This window comes from Mesocricetus auratus, unplaced genomic scaffold, assembly GCF_017639785.1.
Source record: "Mesocricetus auratus isolate SY011 unplaced genomic scaffold, BCM_Maur_2.0 Super-Scaffold_100008, whole genome shotgun sequence".
NCBI lineage: Eukaryota > Metazoa > Chordata > Mammalia > Rodentia > Cricetidae > Mesocricetus > Mesocricetus auratus.
The window spans coordinates 60,230,167-60,247,100 of record NW_024429192.1 but is presented as its reverse complement, the minus strand read 5'-3'; the positions used below and the strand labels follow the sequence as shown (position 1 = coordinate 60,247,100).

Below are 16,934 nucleotides of genomic sequence, written 5' to 3'. Positions count from 1 at the left end.
TTTCTGTTAAGACATTAACCGACTGGCTGGATGTTCCTTTTGGCTATATCTAAAGCAATTTAGGTAGCTTTTTAACTATTTTTGAAGGGATTTAAGTATTCTTTTAATCATATAAGCAGTTCACACTCACGCATTCACAATCACATTTCATATATACCGGTGTGGCCACACCATACATTCAGAACATACATGCATCTTTCAGTCATCCTTTTTCCCTAGGTCATGATTAGTCTGTTGAAATGAAACTTCCTTAATTGAAATCTCTGTAACAGAACAACTCCAGCCAATCCTTGAACTAAAAAGGTTAAAAAGTCCTGTATGCCCCTCATCAGTCCTCCATTTGAGTTACAGTCATGGGGTACAGCTGTACATACTCCTTGTAACTCTGTAGATGCAAGGTGGAGAGGTCAGGCTTTTGGCCAAAAGTTTTTAGAGATGACTCACAAAATAGAACTTAAATGCAAACAAAATTTTTCCATTCTATATACCTTTGTCTTTTCCTTTTTTCTTTACTTAATACCAGTACCTTGTTTACTGTCACCAATTTTTTTGATTCACCCATATTTTTTTTGAGACAGGGTTTCTCTGTATTGTTTGGAGGCTGTCCTGGAACTCACTCTGTAGACCAGGCTGGCCTTGAACTCAAGAGATCAGCCTGCCTGTGCCTCTCGAGTGCTGGGATTAAAGGCTTATGCCACCAACACCCGGCTATTCACCCATTTTCAATCCATCCTCCAACTGAGGATGTTCCCTCAGGCAAAAGCCTTAAGATTTACACAATCCACCCACCAACTGAGGGCGATCTCTCAGGTTCCCCTTTCTTTCCTGACCTTTGTCGGGAGAAGGCCTGGAGATTTAATCTGGTACTGCTAGTTTGGTACCCCTTTTTAATACATCCTCATAGCCTTACTTGCTGGCCAGCCTTTTAGATCTCTCAGTTCCCCTTTACTTTCCTGACCTCAGTGGATTAGGCAAAAGGCTGGAGATTTTTTATTTATTTTTATTTTACCTTTTTTTTCTGAGATAGGGTTTCTCTGTATCGTTTTGGAGGCTGTCCTGGAACTTGCTCTATAGACAAGGATGGCCTCGATCCTACCTACCTCTGCCTCCCGAGTGTTGGGATTAAAGGCTTATGCCACCAACACCCGACTCTCTGAAGATCATAGCAAACCTCCTCTCAATCTGGGACATTTAAGCCTCCCCCAGTAATGAACCATGGACTCACTCGTTCAATCCATTTTAGAAAGCCTTCCATGGTTTTAGCCTTGACTGTTCTTCAAGTAAAAAGGTTACTTTAATTAATACTGTAATTTAAACTTCCAGGGACTATTTCCCATCATTTCTTTTCCTATTTTCCCCAATCCATCCCTGGCTGGCAAAAGGGACGACCCTGTCCACTTACCTCGCTTTCACATCTCGGTGGGACCTCCAATTGCCGTGCCCGCTGCGCAGCCTGTATCCGAGAATGTGCAGAGGGTTTTGGGATTGATGACACAGAGACCAGAAGGCTCCTCAAGTTTATGGAGACTCTAATTTGGCACAGCTGAATCTCCCAAGCCCAACTGAGCAATATACGTGAGAACCCAGCTAGATCATTGTTCAGGGACAAGGGCAAAGAGGTAAGCAATCGAGGGTGCTGATGAGGCAAGAGCATAGGAGCCAGAGTCAGGAGAACAAAGTGCAAGTCTGAGAGGAGAGATGATCATGGTGCTGAAGAACTGAGAAGGTGCTGGCTGGTGCCAGAGGAGGGGCTTGCAATGATGAATCAGCCCAGGTCCCTGGCCTCTGACTGCAGGAGCTATGCCACCCACACACTTTAGGGAGCAACTCAGCCCAGCCAAACTCCATCACTGCTTTGTCATGCCACTGGAAGTGCTCATCTGCCAGACTTCCATCTGAAGAGTTGTCAGAGTCTCCCAATTCCCAGAGTTAAGCCCTTCCGTAGATTTTCTGAGAGGCTGATTCCTGGAGAAGGCTGCATTGATTTGGGGTTGGAAGTCTGTATGTACCTTCCAAATAGCAGCACAGGGAGTGCTCCTCATTCCGGGTGTTGCATAATCGGTAGTTACAAGCCCTGATACTCACACCCAGGAACAAATCTTGGAATAGCTTTCAGCAAACCAGCTCTACGCTGCTGAACTCCTGAGTTTCACATCTGTCAAGAGAGGGAGAAAGAAAGCAGATTGGCTTCTATTTGAGTTTTATCACTGCTTTGCCCAAAATGTGTGAGTGGCTGACACTTTCTTTAGGTAAGCATAGAGCCCCATTTCTCCATCTCTCACAGCTAGGAACAGCAAAGCAGTTTATGTAAGCCTGAGAGTTGTGAAAATTGAAGTCTGGTCATCTCTGTGGAGTGTCAATGAATCAGTGGGGGAACTCCCTCCTATTATCCGTCATTCTCAGTTTATCCTTGTTGGAAATGGGTGAGTTCTCACATGCCAGTGAGTTTAAATAATTTTGCAGACATTTATTGGTGGTTATTATTAATGATTGAGTCATTGCAATTAAACATTGATTGTCTGCCTTGTGTAAGTTGTACATACATGGAAAAGCATCAAGAGGCTCTTATTTTGATTAAATCTATAGTAAAGGATATTATATGTATATACATACATATATCTCTTGCACATATATAGTAAACAACAGCTATAGGATCCTCTGTGAATTGTGTATATGCCTATGGATCTAAAAAAACCCAAGCATTTATTGTTAGTGTGCACATGCATGTGTGTGCCAAGGCACTCCTGGAGTGGGTAGAGAACAACTTTGTGGAGTAGGGTTTTTACTTGCCTCTTTACAAAAGTTCTGACGACTCAATTCAGGTCACCATGCTTGTGTAGCCAGTGCCTTTACTCCTGGGCCATCTTGCCAGCTCTTACACCTATGGGTTTTTAAAACTTCAACTCTTACATGCGAAGTATCTGTGGTCTTACTCACAAATGACTTTAAAATTAACTTTTCCCTGTTCAGCGGTCAGGTAAGAAGGATATTGTTCTATTGTTCTGCATCTAAAAGTCACAGAAAGTGTAGAATAGTTTAATCAAAGTTGAACGGTCTGCTATAGGGTTGGTAATCACCAAATCAAAAATTTACAGATAGAAAGTGCTAGGCTGTTCCCACTCACTTACTTATTTCCTCCATCAATTTATTGATCACTAGGCCCTGGACAGTCAGCCTTGGACAAGCTCCTGATTGAATGAGTGTTCATTTTAGTAGCAATCATTCAGCAATCAGCAATGGAGCCACAAAATGAATCATCAGGTAGATCCTACTCTACCAAGAGGCCCTACATACCAGCATTTTCTTTTTGTCTCCATGACTTCTCCTTTTAAATCACCCTAAATACACTATCATGGATAATGGTAAAGGTCTATGCTGTAGGACCATACATGGAGGACATGCTGGGCCATTTCTATTTATGGTCTTTTCTACTCATAAAGAAAGAAAGAAGGTTGTTCTAAGGGGATGCAAGGGCAACAGAACCAGAGTGCATGGTAGAAACCAGAATCACAGTTTGAGGTTTAAATTGTTTTGAACTTTTTTTTTTAAGATTTATTTGTTTACTATGTATACAGTGTTCTGTCTGCATGTACGCCTGCAGGCCAGAAGAGGGCACCAAATCTCATTATGGATGGTTGTGAGCCACCATGTGACAGCTGGGAATTGAACTCAGAACCTCTGGAAGAGCAGCCAGTGTTCCTGACTGCTGAGCCATCTCTCCAGCCTGTTCTGAACTTTCTTACAATCAGTGGCTCAAGGCTGACAAGGGCAGGTTTGGAAAGTGGTGTGCTCTCTGCCACAGGAAGTAGCCTTTGAGCAAAGGCTAGATACTTGCATCAGGGTGTTTTTGGTCAAGTCTGAGCACCAGAGTGGGTGATGGCTAGTGGCCCCTGAGGTGCCCAGCATCCTCCTAACCTTGGTAGGTGCCCTTCTTCATTCTACCCTGTGATATACCCCAGGATCTAAAACAGAGAGTGCATATGGACAGCCTCAGAAAGAGTCCCTGGGCTGATAACAACAGGGCAGTGCTTTTGCCAAGTAAATTGAAAAGACCATCTCTTGCTCTCTTATCACATGAACCACCATATTTAGTCATCATTGGTTACGATTATTGTGAGTAGAACTACCTAAAGTATGTGGGATTTTTTGTTTGATTGTTTTGTTTGTCTTTACAATCCAAGGTTTCTGTTTGAAAACTATATATTTAGCCTCATTTTTTTAACTTTTTAATATTTCCAGAGAAATGGATCTGGGCAGATATTATTTTTGCAGTTAAAAATACTGAAGAGGTCAAAGTTAGTAAATCGTCCCCCACAAACCGTGGTAACCTCTCTGAGGGCAGCACTCCAATAACTCGATGGCCTCTCATCAATGCTAGCGAAGGAGGCAGCGACCATGCAAAGACTGAAAACTGACGTGACAGAAGTCAAGGACAAACGGCCTGAAGAGTGAGACGTTAGGATTACGGAAGGGGAAGAAGAAGCTTGGAATTCCTTGAGTCGGTTGATCTTATTTCAAATCCTAAAGGCCCTCGTGTGAGCTGTGCCTTTTACTTAGGCCAGTACTGCCTGTGTGCAATCCTATAGCCACAGAGAGGATGGAGGGAACAGGCAGAGCTAACTTCAATGCAATGCATTCGATCTAATTCACTGTGGCCTAAATGCTGTCATTCAGCATAAAATTCACATGAAACTATTATAACTTTTTGTCTTACTGAGTCATCAAAAGCATGCTAGTGCCTTACTTCAACTTGAGCCAATTGCCTCTGGGTGCTCAACAGGTCCATATGGCAACTTTACTGGCTGGTGCAGGTCAGTGTTCACCGTCGAGTGCCTGGCTCTCTCAGGTTTCAGGGTTCCTGCTTTGAAAGTGGCCACTTTCAGTCCTAGTCGTGCACCTGCTCACCAGTGACGTATCACTAGCTGCTTATCTGCCTCTCCGCAGGCTGTCACTCCCAGGAAAACAAACACCCCAGACGTCTCTACCGCTTCGTTCCCAGAAACGTCATCACCACAGCAGACTCTCAACAAATAGTTTTCGAAGGACTCAAAGATTCCAGATTCACCATTGTCTCCCTTGAAGTCAATATCCATTTAGTGGGAAATCCATCAGGGGAGGAGGATAGCGATGGCGGAGCATTATGCAAAACACAAGGTGACAGAAAGCCTGTCCAAAGCCCTCCAGGAGATAAAAGGCTGGTTCTCAAATGCCAAAGGCGAGCCTGGCACTCCTATGGGCAGTGTTTCCTTCCAACTGTGCGTTGGCTCTACTGATTCAATCACTGGCTTGTCCAGCTTTAGGAGAAAATGGCACTTTCGTCTGCCACCAGTAGATGGAGCAGTGTCATTAAAAGTACAGTAGTAGTGTCTAACCAGTTTCTCAATGGACTCTTGGAGATACTCTCCTACTAGCTGCCCTGGATCTCAAATGTTACAATGTATCCTATGCTGGCCTGTCTCCTATTCCCCCCCTCCCACGGAGGAGGTGTAGCCTAGTTGTGATGGGTGCTTTCTGCAAGGGTGGCTGGGTTCTCCAGAAGGCAAGGTAGGCAGGCCCCAGAGGCTGGCCTGGAGAAACTAGATAGCCAGGCTTCCCTCCTGGGCCTTAGAGCACAAGCCCGTGATGTGACTCACACATGGGATACTCTCATTAGAACCTTTCTGCTCTCCCAAGATCAAAAGAAGCTTGTTAGATAGCTAGGCATGACACAGCCTGAACATCTGGTGCTGACACTCTGACTGTTACCAAGAGCTGTGGTAGCTAGTGGAGCTTCCTTATTACTATCTCTCGGATTTCTTGGTCACTGTGTGTAGTTCATGGCCATGCCTTGAGAGCTGTGAGACCCGTCTTGGACCTCTTCTTCTTCCCCCAAGCCCTTCTGGCCCTTAGATGTCCCAGCCATGTTGAAATGCTTGAGTGTGGGTCTACTTTAGAATCTAAACTTTGGGATTATAGATCAGGAAAAAGCACTCATCTGAGGCTATGTCAGTATGCTTCCTCTAGATTTTTTTTTTTTGTCCTATGGATTGTAAGCTATCATGACTGTCACTCACTGATATTCTAGCCATTTTAGCAGAAAAGAAAAGCCAGTGATGGTTTGATGCTTTATTATAATTGTAGTTCATTCCAAAGAGGTGTCTGGAAACCCCACACAGTCAGGAAGTGAGGCAGTAGGACCCTAATTAAGAGGCTTCACAGGCCCAGCCAGCCATGCCAGCAAGGGTCATTCCTTTCTCCGGAGCAGTAGCTCTCAACCTGTGGGCCATGACCTCTTGGGAGGGTTGGGGTGGGGGTTTGAAAGAACCCTTTCACAGGGGTCACCTAAGACCGTCTTACATACCAGATATTTACATTATAATTCATAACAGTAGCAATTCATTACAATTATGAAGTAGAAACAAAACTAATTTTATGGTGTGGGGGTGGTCACCACAACATGAGGAACCGTATCAAAGGGTCGTAGTGTTAGAAAGGTTGAGAACCACTGTTCCAGAGAGGAGAAGCGTTTTTAATCCATTGTCAGAAAATTCTTTGATAGGGAAACATTCATTTATTGTTCTCATCGTATCTTACACAAGTGCTTCCATCTTCGCTCTGTAAGCTGTCACTCTCAGAAAGCCCTCCAATTCTCCTCCTGTTTGGTGAAATCATCTTTCAAACATCACACCTCTGTGTGTCTTTTTGATTTTCTTAGTCACAGTGAACTCTTCTCCCGGATTCTCAGGGGACTTTGGTGTTTTTTTTTTTTCTGGCTGAATTTAGCTCTGCAAAAAATATTTCTGTTCACTCGTATGTCTCACTCATCAAATAGAAGTTGTTTTGCTTGGACTGAATGGTCCCTAGTGTCAGTAGGTTGCTTCAAGGGCCCACAAATAACTTACTGGTAGAGGGGCAAGCTGGTGGGTGACTAAAATTATCTTATCCAGAGCCAGGCATGGAGATGCATGTCTGTAATTCTGGAATTGGAGGCAAGAGGATCCCACTTGGAGGCGAACCTGATCTAGAAAGCAAGATCCTGTCTCAAAGGACGGGGAAAAAAATAGAAAGAGGGGGAAACAAACAAACCCCACATTGTTCAGTTAGCGCATGAAAAATGTCATTTGAATTTTCCCTAAGATTTCTCACCCAAAGTGTATGAGTGATTTAATAAGACCGATGGCTCTACAAACAGCAGCACAGCCTTACCTAGAAATGTCGTATATCTCAGAAAAGTGCCCCACACCCTGAAGGTCTGTAGCAGGAGAGGGTATTATTGGGTCGCGATAGGAACTGGAAGCCCATAACTTACTGACCACTCACCATTGTGTTCAACATCGTTCCCTCCAGTCATCTTGCCACTTTCTCTTCATACTTGCAGATGGAACCAAGACAATAACAACTAAGTCCTTGACTCTTGTGTTTCCTTTAATAGACGATTATTAAAGAATATCAGAGAACAGAGCCTGAAAATTCACTTGAAGTTGTCTCAGAGGGAAAAAAAAATTCCCCAACCTTTTTGTACAGGAAATTAGTCTACAATCACATCTTCCACCACCTCCTCCAGAAGTTTCGATCTAGACATACATTTATTCAGTGAGTTGCAATTTAGCCTAGGGTGGAGTGTCAAAGTTTTGCTACCGGGTAACTCCAGGTCTTTGTAGTTTCTATACATAAAAGAGATGCTGGTAAATTTGGGACAGGATTGCCTGATTGGACCAGTGCTTGTAACCCGGCCCCTTTAAGAGGCCAGAAATGCGTCCGGCGTCGCAGCCCTGTGGATCCTCCTCGGTGCTCCTCCCCTGTCCGCGCGGCGAATGGTTCGCGCCGGCCTATATTAACCCGAGATCTTCCTCCCGGACCGCAATGATGTGAGGCGAGCGAGCCGGCCACCGCGTGTACGACCACAGAGGGCGCGCTACAGACCGCCGAGAACCCCGAAGCGGAGTCGGACGCCCCCGGAGGGAAGCAATGAGGTAGCGACAGTCCCTGGAACTGACAATGCGCGCGTCCTGCTCCCGGAGCCCCGCGCTACCCTGGCCAAGCCGGCTGAGCGCTAGTCCCGGGTGTCCCCTCGGAGCGAGGATGCAGTGAGCCGCGGGACTGCTGTGCCTGGCCCGCCGCGGCCAGCCGGACCACTCGGACAGCACTTAGGGCAAGCTGCTTATTCCGGGACCAGCCCAACCGAGGGGCTCGCCCTCTCCTGCACCCACTAGGGTGGGGAGCCCCGGCTCCTGGGCGCACTGCTGTAGTTTCCGCGGCTCCTGGCCCTGGCCCAAGACTTGTGTGTGTGTCACGTTCGCTGAAGAAGAGTTCCTGCTTATTCTCTAACCACCCTGTGTGCTTTGGCCGAGCTCCCCCCGTCTCCCCCCCCGCTTCTATTTATTTGCACGCACTCATATGGCTTTTTTCTAAAATATTTTCCGCTCCGCTCTCTTATTTTGTTGCTTGTCTGAGACTTTTGTCCTGGTCCTCATCTAGGCTTCTGTAAAAATATTCTCTCTCTCTCTCTCTCTCTCTCTCTCTCTCTCTCTCTCTCTCTCTCTCTCTCTCTCTCTCTCTCTCTCTCTCTCTCTCTCTCTCTCTCTCTCTCTCTCTCCTGAATTTTTTTTTCGTTCTAATATTCTATACCCCTCTCCCACACCCACTGCGGTGTTCTCAAACACTATCTGGCCCCTGCTGCCTCCCTCTCTCTGTCCCAGTTGTGCTCCCAGCTCGAGTTTTATTTAAGCGCAGCCGGGGCTGGTGGCCCTGCGGGGCTCGCACGCCGCGCTCGGCCGCCGCCGCCCAGCCGCTCCTGGGCGTCCTCCGGAGATGCTGCCGTGGAAGAAGCACAAGTTCGAGCTGCTGGCCGAGGCGCCGCCGCGGCAGGCGTCCAAGCCTAAGGGCTACGCTGTGAGCCTGCACTACTCCGCACTTAGCTCCTTGGCTAGGGCCTGCCCGGAAGGCGCGCTCAGTCGGGTGGGCAGCATGTTCCGCTCCAAGCGCAAGAAGCTGCACATCACCAGTGAGGACCCCACTTACACCGTGCTCTACCTGGGTAATGCTACCACCATCCAAGCGCGCGGCGACGGTTGCACGGACCTAGCGGTGGGCAAGATCTGGAGCAAGAGCGAGGCAGGCCGTCAAGGAACGAAGATGAAGCTGACGGTGAGCGCACAAGGCATCCGCATGGTGCACGCCGAGGAGCGAGCGCTGCGGCGCCCGGGCCACCTCTACCTGCTGCACCGTGTCACTTACTGTGTGGCAGACGCGCGGTTGCCCAAAGTCTTCGCCTGGGTGTACCGGCATGAGCTGAAGCACAAGGCGGTAATGTTACGCTGCCACGCGGTGCTTGTATCCAAGCCCGAGAAGGCTCAGGCCATGGCCCTGCTGCTCTACCAGACGTCTGCCAACGCTCTGGCAGAGTTTAAACGTCTAAAGCGGCGGGACGATGCGCGTCACCAGCAGCAGGAGCTGGTGGGTGCACACACCATCCCGCTAGTGCCGCTGCGTAAGCTGCTCTTGCACGGACCTTGCTGTTACAAGCCGCCAGTGGAGCGCAGTCGCAGCGCTCCCAAGCTAGGCTCTATCACCGAGGACCTGCTTGGGGAACAGCAGGAGGAGGAGCTGCAGGAGGAAGAAGAGGAGCACCTCGAGGACTGCCTGGAGGAGGAGGAAGAAGAGAACCATGTGGGGGATGGGGACCCAGCAGAGGAAGAGGCCGAGGCGCAGAGGGCGCTGGTGGTGGCTATGCACTTGGAATGTGGGGACTTGCTGGACCCGCTGGAGAATGGCCACGAGGAGGCATTGCGGGGCAACGAAGTCTCGCTGGGCCCCAGCTCCGGGACATCACCTCCTTTGCCGGGCTGTGCCTCCGACATGAAGGCCCAACTGTCACAGCTTATTAGTGACCTGGGCGACCTCAGCTTTGGCAATGATGTGCGCACCCTGGAGTCCGATTTAAGGGTGACACGCCTGCTGTCGGGCGAGAGCACGGGCAGTGAGAGCTCCATCGAGGGCGGAGGCCTGGACGCCCCCTCTGCCACCTCTGGCAACCCGTCGGGTCCTGCTGATAGCACCAGCCTAGATGAGCCCTACTCCGGCTAAGCTCCCAGAAAACTTCTCTGTGCACCTGGCACCCCAGTCTAGTACTGTTCCCCCTAACCTCCAGGAAAGGGACATTTATGCACCCGAGGTCCAGACCTGAGTTTGGAGGTCCCAGGGGCTGCTTCTCTCCCATCTTGCCCCAGCATTTTTGGCTATGAGATGGTTCAGGAGAGAGAGGCACTACAATCGAAAGATAGACAGGCCCTCGGGGTGGGTGAAACTGTGGAAACGGGAAAGCTGGCTGAAGTTGGAAACGGCCAAGGGCGGGCTAGAGGTGCCCAGCAGCCAGTTTCCTGTTTGTGAGGCAGCTGGGGCTTGGGAAGGAGGGGTAACTTCCTCTCCAGACCCCCTGACTGGAAGGCCTCTCTCTCATCAATATCTCATTAACAGAGTCACTCTGATAATATTGGAGGCTCTGCTGGCACTTGTTTGCCTGCCCCCAGCTCTTTTCATTATGAGAACTCGGACTGTTTACCTCAGACTAAAAACTCTTGAAAGTATGCCAAATTTCTCAAATAACTGTACTGGGGAGGGCAGGGTATGAAAGTTGTGTTTTGTTTACAGTTAAAGACATCTAATATCTAAAAAAAAAAAAGGATTTTTCCTTTAGAAACACACACCTTCCTCCTTTCCCAAAGAGCGTATACTCCATGATGCTGTGTAAAATAGTTTTGCACCTTTGTGAAGTATTTTTGACTTTTTTTTGTACATAACTGTTGTTCTCAGAGCTGAATGTTTATATATCTTTTGCTGTGCAAAAGATAGCTGTAAAATGTTGTTCAGTTGTATATACGGAAATGTGTATAAAACATTTTGTTATTTTTTGAGCAGCTTTGTTTTGGCTCCCTTTGCATGTCAGTGGGGTGAGAATAAAGAGGAAAAGCTGTCAGAACAGCCTCTGAAAATGCTGCCGAGGATGACTGGCTGTGAGGCGGCAGGGGGTTGTGCCTCCACCCACAGTGTGGTCCTGATGGGGCTTGGAAAGGAGACAGTGAAACCATATTACCCATCTCCTAGAGTGCTTTGGATCAGCCTTATGCATATTTCATATTCTCATTGTATGTGTGGGGTTTTGCTTGTTTGTTGCTGTTGAGACAGGGACACTACCTGGCCTGGAACTCCATAATATAGACAACAGGCTGACTTTGAACTCAGAGATCTACTCGCTTCTGCTTCCCAAGTGTTGGGGTCAAAGATGTGAACCACTATGCTGCCATATGGATTTTTTTTTAAAGTTAATTTTTGGAGAGGTTAGAGTAAACTCAATTGCCCACACTCTTTAGATGGGAATGGCTGTTTACTGAGTTGACTTGATATGTGCTATTTTTTTTAACCACCTCCTGGGGTTCAGCCTAATGATCAAGTATAAGCATAATGTATATAATCTTTTTCCTCTGCAGATTGCCACAGTGCTTTGAAGATTGACTAGCACTCTAAAAGGGACTCTGTGGAGCGAGGTCTGCTTTGCCTTTCTCTCAGTAAAAAAAAAAAAAAGCGAATAGAAAAGTTGTAGGTTCCAGATACCCAGGAGTGAGTCATGGTGCAGGTGGGGTTGGGGGAGACAGCATTAGCAGCCCGGTTCCGTTTCCTTCCCTTACAGTCCAGCCTGGCTCAGTGGGAACCCGTCAGGGAAGAAGGCAGAGGAGCTGTTGACTTGGTGTGGGTGTGTGTGCTGCGGAGTGTTCATGCTTTCTGTGTTTGTTTCTGTTGTGAACTCCAACCAGATGTCTCAGGCTGGGCTCCACCCAATCAGCTGCAAGTGGTAATACGATGCTGCCAAACTGCCCTCTGCCTATCATTCTATTCCTCCCTTTGCCCCCTCGGGCCTCTTTTCCTGTGCTGTAGAAATGGATCTCATCCTGGCCTTCCCTGGTGTCCCGAGGCCGCTTTGCTTTGTTTTCTTCATAAATATGTTCTGAACAGCTAGGCCCAAGGAGCTCAAGGAGACTGGAATGCACTGGAACCAGAGAGGAAGGGAGGGTGAAATTTTCTTCCTAATTAATGGGAGTGGCTCAACAATAAGTCTATCTTTTAAAAAGAAAAGCAAAGAGGTGGGGGTGGGAAATATTTTTTTAAAATATTCACTGCCCTCTTAAGGTCACAGGCCACACCCTTTAATCTTCTATTCTGACTCGGTAGAGTTCTCGTTCGCTCTAGCAGATGTGTATCGTCGAATGAAGTTTTTAAATGTCCAGGTAGAGGTCAGGAAAGACATTCCACCAGCCTGGGACCTTCCATGTCAACACCCCCAGCAGGTAGCTGTGTGGGCCATTATTCTTTTGTCTAATAGAGTTCACATTTCTAATAATTTCCACATTGCCCACTTCCTCTGCCGAACAAAACAGATAAAGGCATAAGACAGAGGAGACGGTATGGCTCCTGCTTGGGAGGGGGGGCCTGCAGTGTTAGCCAGACAACATACCAAGTTTGGCTCTCATCAGTGATGGGTGTAGACATGACAAAGATTTTTAAGCCAATGCCACCGAGAAGTACCAGGCAATTATCTCTTTAAAGTTTGGTGTTTTTCCTTCATATTTGATTTGTGAGTAGCAGGGAGGGGATGGTCTGGGGAGTATGAAATAAAAACTCAGACAGAAAAAGAACCAGCTCCCTTCCTCCACAGCCTGCCCTTGCCTTACTCTTTCTCTTCTTGGCTTTTTGGCTCTTGCCACTGCTCCTCGGGGCGCCTGGCTGATGTAATTCTAGAAGAGATGCAAAGTGACACATGACTCACCTCCTGTTGCATCTCGGTCTTCCAGGGATGATATCACTAGAGAAAGGAGAAATGCCCGAATGAAAACAAAACCAAACAACACTTCATTTGTTTCTGGTACCTGGGGGTGTTGGGATGGTGTGACAAAAGTCAACTCAGACCATGGGGTGAAAAAATACAACCCAGAAAGGCCTAAAGTCTGGGCTAGTCATCAAATTGACGTTTTCCTTCTTGCAAGGTGAGGTGCCTGTTTCTCCTCCATGTATGTAAGCCAGTGGTGTTTTAAATGCAGCAAGACACCGCAGTTGAATTCATGCTGCTCTAAGCCCAAAGGTGCGATCCTGACTGCATGAAACTCGAGACTTCTGGAGGCAGGAAAGCTTGTGGGAGAGGAGGCAGCTGAGTTCCTGGAGCAGGCATTTGTCAGCTTCTTCTTCTTTTTTTTTTTTTTTTTTTTTTTTTTTTTTGGTTTTACGAGACAGGGTTTCTCTGTATTGTTTTGGAGGCTGTCAGTCCAGCCCGGCCTCGAACTCACAGAGATCCGCCTGCCTCTGCCTCCCGAGTGCTGGGATTAAAGGTGTGCGCCACCACGGCCCGGCTATTTGTCAGCTTCTTTCAGTGCAAACATTCCGTGCTGGTATCTGTAATGCGTTGTATATGTTGAGGGAGAATGAGGGAGGAGTAGGACGGCATAAAATAAATGATAGCATGACAGGCACTCTCAACTAATAGTTTCAGAGAACACCCACCCCACCCCCACACTGCGCCTCCTTAAGGAGAGCTCTCTCACTGCACTCCCCCACCAGGAGCACAGTGACTCTCAAGCAGATTAGGAAGGCTCTGGTTTACTGAGAGAGCACATTTCCTCCCCAGAGGACACAGCTGTGTGTGAGGGTTCTGCCCCTGAAAGAGAATGAACTTTTGGGAAGAATCTAACCTTGGCACAGGAGTCATCGAAGATCACGAGAAGCATAAAATTCTATTAGGAGTGACTTGGCCTGTTTTCTAATAGGGTTTGCTGATTTAATCAGTAGGCCCTTTCCCTCTGTGTGGCCTATGTGCATCAGTATAGTCCCAGTAACTGCTGACGGGGATGTGCGACAGAGCCAGTCGGTGAACATGGGCTGCAGGAGCCAGGTGCCACATCAGATGCCTGGGAAACTACTTAGCTGAAGGCAGGTGGAGACTGGGGCATGCTGAACTCACTGCTCCTGGCTCTGGTGGACATGGCCACATCTGGATCTGACTTTACTTCGAGTCAGGGCTTTTTCTGTTCCTGCCGGCTCCCCTCTGTTCATAGTCCAAAGGTCCCTGCCACCATATTTTTCTGCAAGCTCTGAGGTAACCCAACTTGAGCAGCCATGACTAGTCACCACTTTGTTGGTTTGAAGGGCTAGGTGGCAGCTGTTCCTTCCTCTGCCTTGGGGTATCCAATGGCACCAATGAAAGTCTTTATTTCTAACTGCCATGGACAGTGGCCCTTTCAACAGACTCCATTTCTGTCTCCCTCTTTATTGCTCTCCAATCCTGCTTCCTTCTGTGAATGCATTATTCCCACTGTACACACACAGCTTCTACTGCTACAGTCTGAACCCAGTCCTGGCTTCATTTCCAATCTTTCCACAGAGATGCTCAGCAATTCAGTTACCCAAAAGCAAAATAAAACCCACAAATGTTAAAGGGAAAGCAAGGCAAGCATGTTGCTATCAGTCATCACTACTCATGAAATTTTAGCCCCCTCTGTGACCCTGGCCCTGCATTCAAGAGATGAAGAACTTGGACTATAAAGGGTTTATCCTGGCCAAAGCCACACAGGAAGGCCCCAGGGTCCAAGTCCTAAGACAAAGTTCTGTCACTGGCCTCTGGATAGCAAGAACTGGAAGCTTCCCCACCCTTCAAGTATATAGACGCTAACTGATAAATGTCTTTGATGTCGGTTAGCATACCACCACTGTATGTGAACGAATATGAACAAGATACACAGTGAGGTGAGAGGGGACAAGTGCCTGCCTTCCTGAGAAGAATACTGCGGGTGGGGGGGGGGTGGCCGGCAGTTCTCAGGGCAGCTTGATCTGCTCTTCCACCCTTGAGAGCTGGTCTAGCCAGACCCCGCCCTGGAAGAGCAGGTCTAAGGCAAGAGCGGGGAGTTCTTTCCATGGCATCACGGTTATTAATCACCTGTATCCTTCCTCTCTGGCACATGTCTTAGGCATCTCTGATTCACTCTACAGAGCACAGAGGTTTGTATCTAGTAGGTACTCAGAAAATACTCCAAGGGAGGGAAGATGTCGTTCCACTCCAGGCTAGAATTAGAGCATGCAAAGTCTCAAGGTCACCACCTAGGCAGGGGAATCAAGTTTCGGAGCCCAGTGTTGGGTGAGGTGGGAAGTTGGTTCCATTTCTTACTTTTACCTGAGCTTTGGCTCCCATGATTTTTCCTCAGCCATCCAAGGAGTGGTGGTTCTGGCTCGGAGGACGATGGTTCTTTTGGAATTGGCTTTGATACAAATAGGTATCTTGCTTCTGTGCATTATACTGCTCAAATCCTTGTCTAAGATCACTTGGTAAATTAGAACAGAATTTTGAGTGTCTGAGTCCAGGTCTTAGACTACATACACACATCACAGTGTACATGAATTCAGAAGCAGCTGGATTTCAGTCTGAGGAAATTCACCAAAGCCTACAGATGCCATCCAGGACCACAAGGGCTTCTGACAGCAGGGTGCTTTGGTCACAGCAGAATCTATGACCCACCTCAGCCAAGTCTACACATAGGATCTGGCTGTCTTGGTGATTGTTCATTCTAACATCTGGCCTCTCCTCTCCTGGATCCATACCCACTCCTAACTCTGCATCCCCAGCAATGTATGATTCCCTGGCTGGGATTCCAGCGTGATCCAACCTTGGCTGACAAGGTCTTAGGCTCACCTCCAGGGTCCTTTCTAATTCTGAGAGTCACACCAACCCTCAGACTCTAATCCTTTTATATTATAAATGGGGAAACTGAGGCCAAAAAGGATTTGTTTTTTGGTTTCTTGAAACAGAGTTTCTCTGTGGCTTTGGAGACTGTCCTGGAACTAGCTCTTGTAGACCAACCTGGTCTTGAACTCACAGAGATCCAACTGCCTCTGCCTCCCAAGTTCTGGGATTAAAGGCTTGCACTACCACCGCCCAGCCAAGAAGGATTTTTAAACACATGTCACAAAAAGTTCATAGTAGAGCCCAGATTAGGGTTCAGAGGGCAATTTCATCCCCAGTCTCTTTCCAAGTTGTCTTACAACCCTCTTCTAGAACCCTGCAGCAGTAATGAGGAGTCCCATGGAATTGAGAATAAGTGTCAGCTGCATGTATCAGGGATAAGAGTGTCACCCCCTTCCAACTGCTGAAGTACCCAGTTTGGTCTCCTTAAGCTTAGTGGGCATCCTGCACTCTTTCCTAATGATAAGGAGATTTCAGGAACAAGGACAGGCGGAACAGAGAGGGTATTAGGGCATGTTTTGTTGCAGGGAGTTCTCATAACATCACAGATGTTCTCCTATACCCACATTCCACATCCCTAAAGGTGCCAGCCTTGCACTGAACTAGAAAGAGAAAGCGATGTTCCCAAGGTCACATGAGTTCAAAGAAGGAGGGTGGTAGGGCCACCAGGTCCTGCATCAGCACACTATGGGCTCTGTGTGACAGGTCAGGGCTTGCAAATGACTCCCAGACACCACCTACAGACCAAGAAAACCAGCAGTAGTTAGCCACAGTGCTGGTATCTTTTCCTGAGGCTTCCCCTGAAGGGAAATCTATCCTTTGTGGGTCACCTCTACTTTGGTGTCCTGAATGGCAGGGGCATCTGTGCATCTGATTTCCAGGAGAAGAGCACGGATTCTTTGGAAGAGCCGCTGTTTTTGCCTAGGCAAAAGCACACTGCTTGTCCAGAAGAGATTTACAGACACACCACGTCCTGTGTGGCCCATTCTCGCATTGGAGGTAGCTCATAAGTGAAGGAATTGGCAGAATCCATGACCAGTCAGCCCCTTTAGACATGCTCACACCATTGAGATTACATGACTTCAGTCATGTGCCCTAAACCTTCCATTCCCTTCCCTTGATCCTAGCCAATGTCCAAGATTAGCCATCAGATTGGGTGGGGGTGTTTCTGTGGGCA

At 47.8% G+C, this 16,934-nt stretch overlaps 1 protein-coding gene across 1 annotated transcript; it reads left to right on the top strand.

Annotated features, from left to right (window-relative positions):
• Positions 1–7,754: 7,754 nt before the first annotated feature.
• On the top strand, positions 7,755–10,892 carry Fam43a (family with sequence similarity 43 member A). The gene has a single exon (XM_005071578.4). It carries the CDS (start codon positions 8,791–8,793, stop codon positions 10,063–10,065), a length of 1,275 nt encoding a protein of 424 aa, XP_005071635.1. The 5' UTR covers positions 7,755–8,790; the 3' UTR covers positions 10,066–10,892.
• Positions 10,893–16,934: the final 6,042 nt, after the last annotated feature.

What these genes read in the sequence shown, in the direction of transcription:
- Fam43a (XM_005071578.4), top strand. Translation starts at nt 8,791, where the DNA reads ATGCTGCCGTGGAAGAAGCACAAGTTCGAGCTGCTGGCCGAGGCGCCG.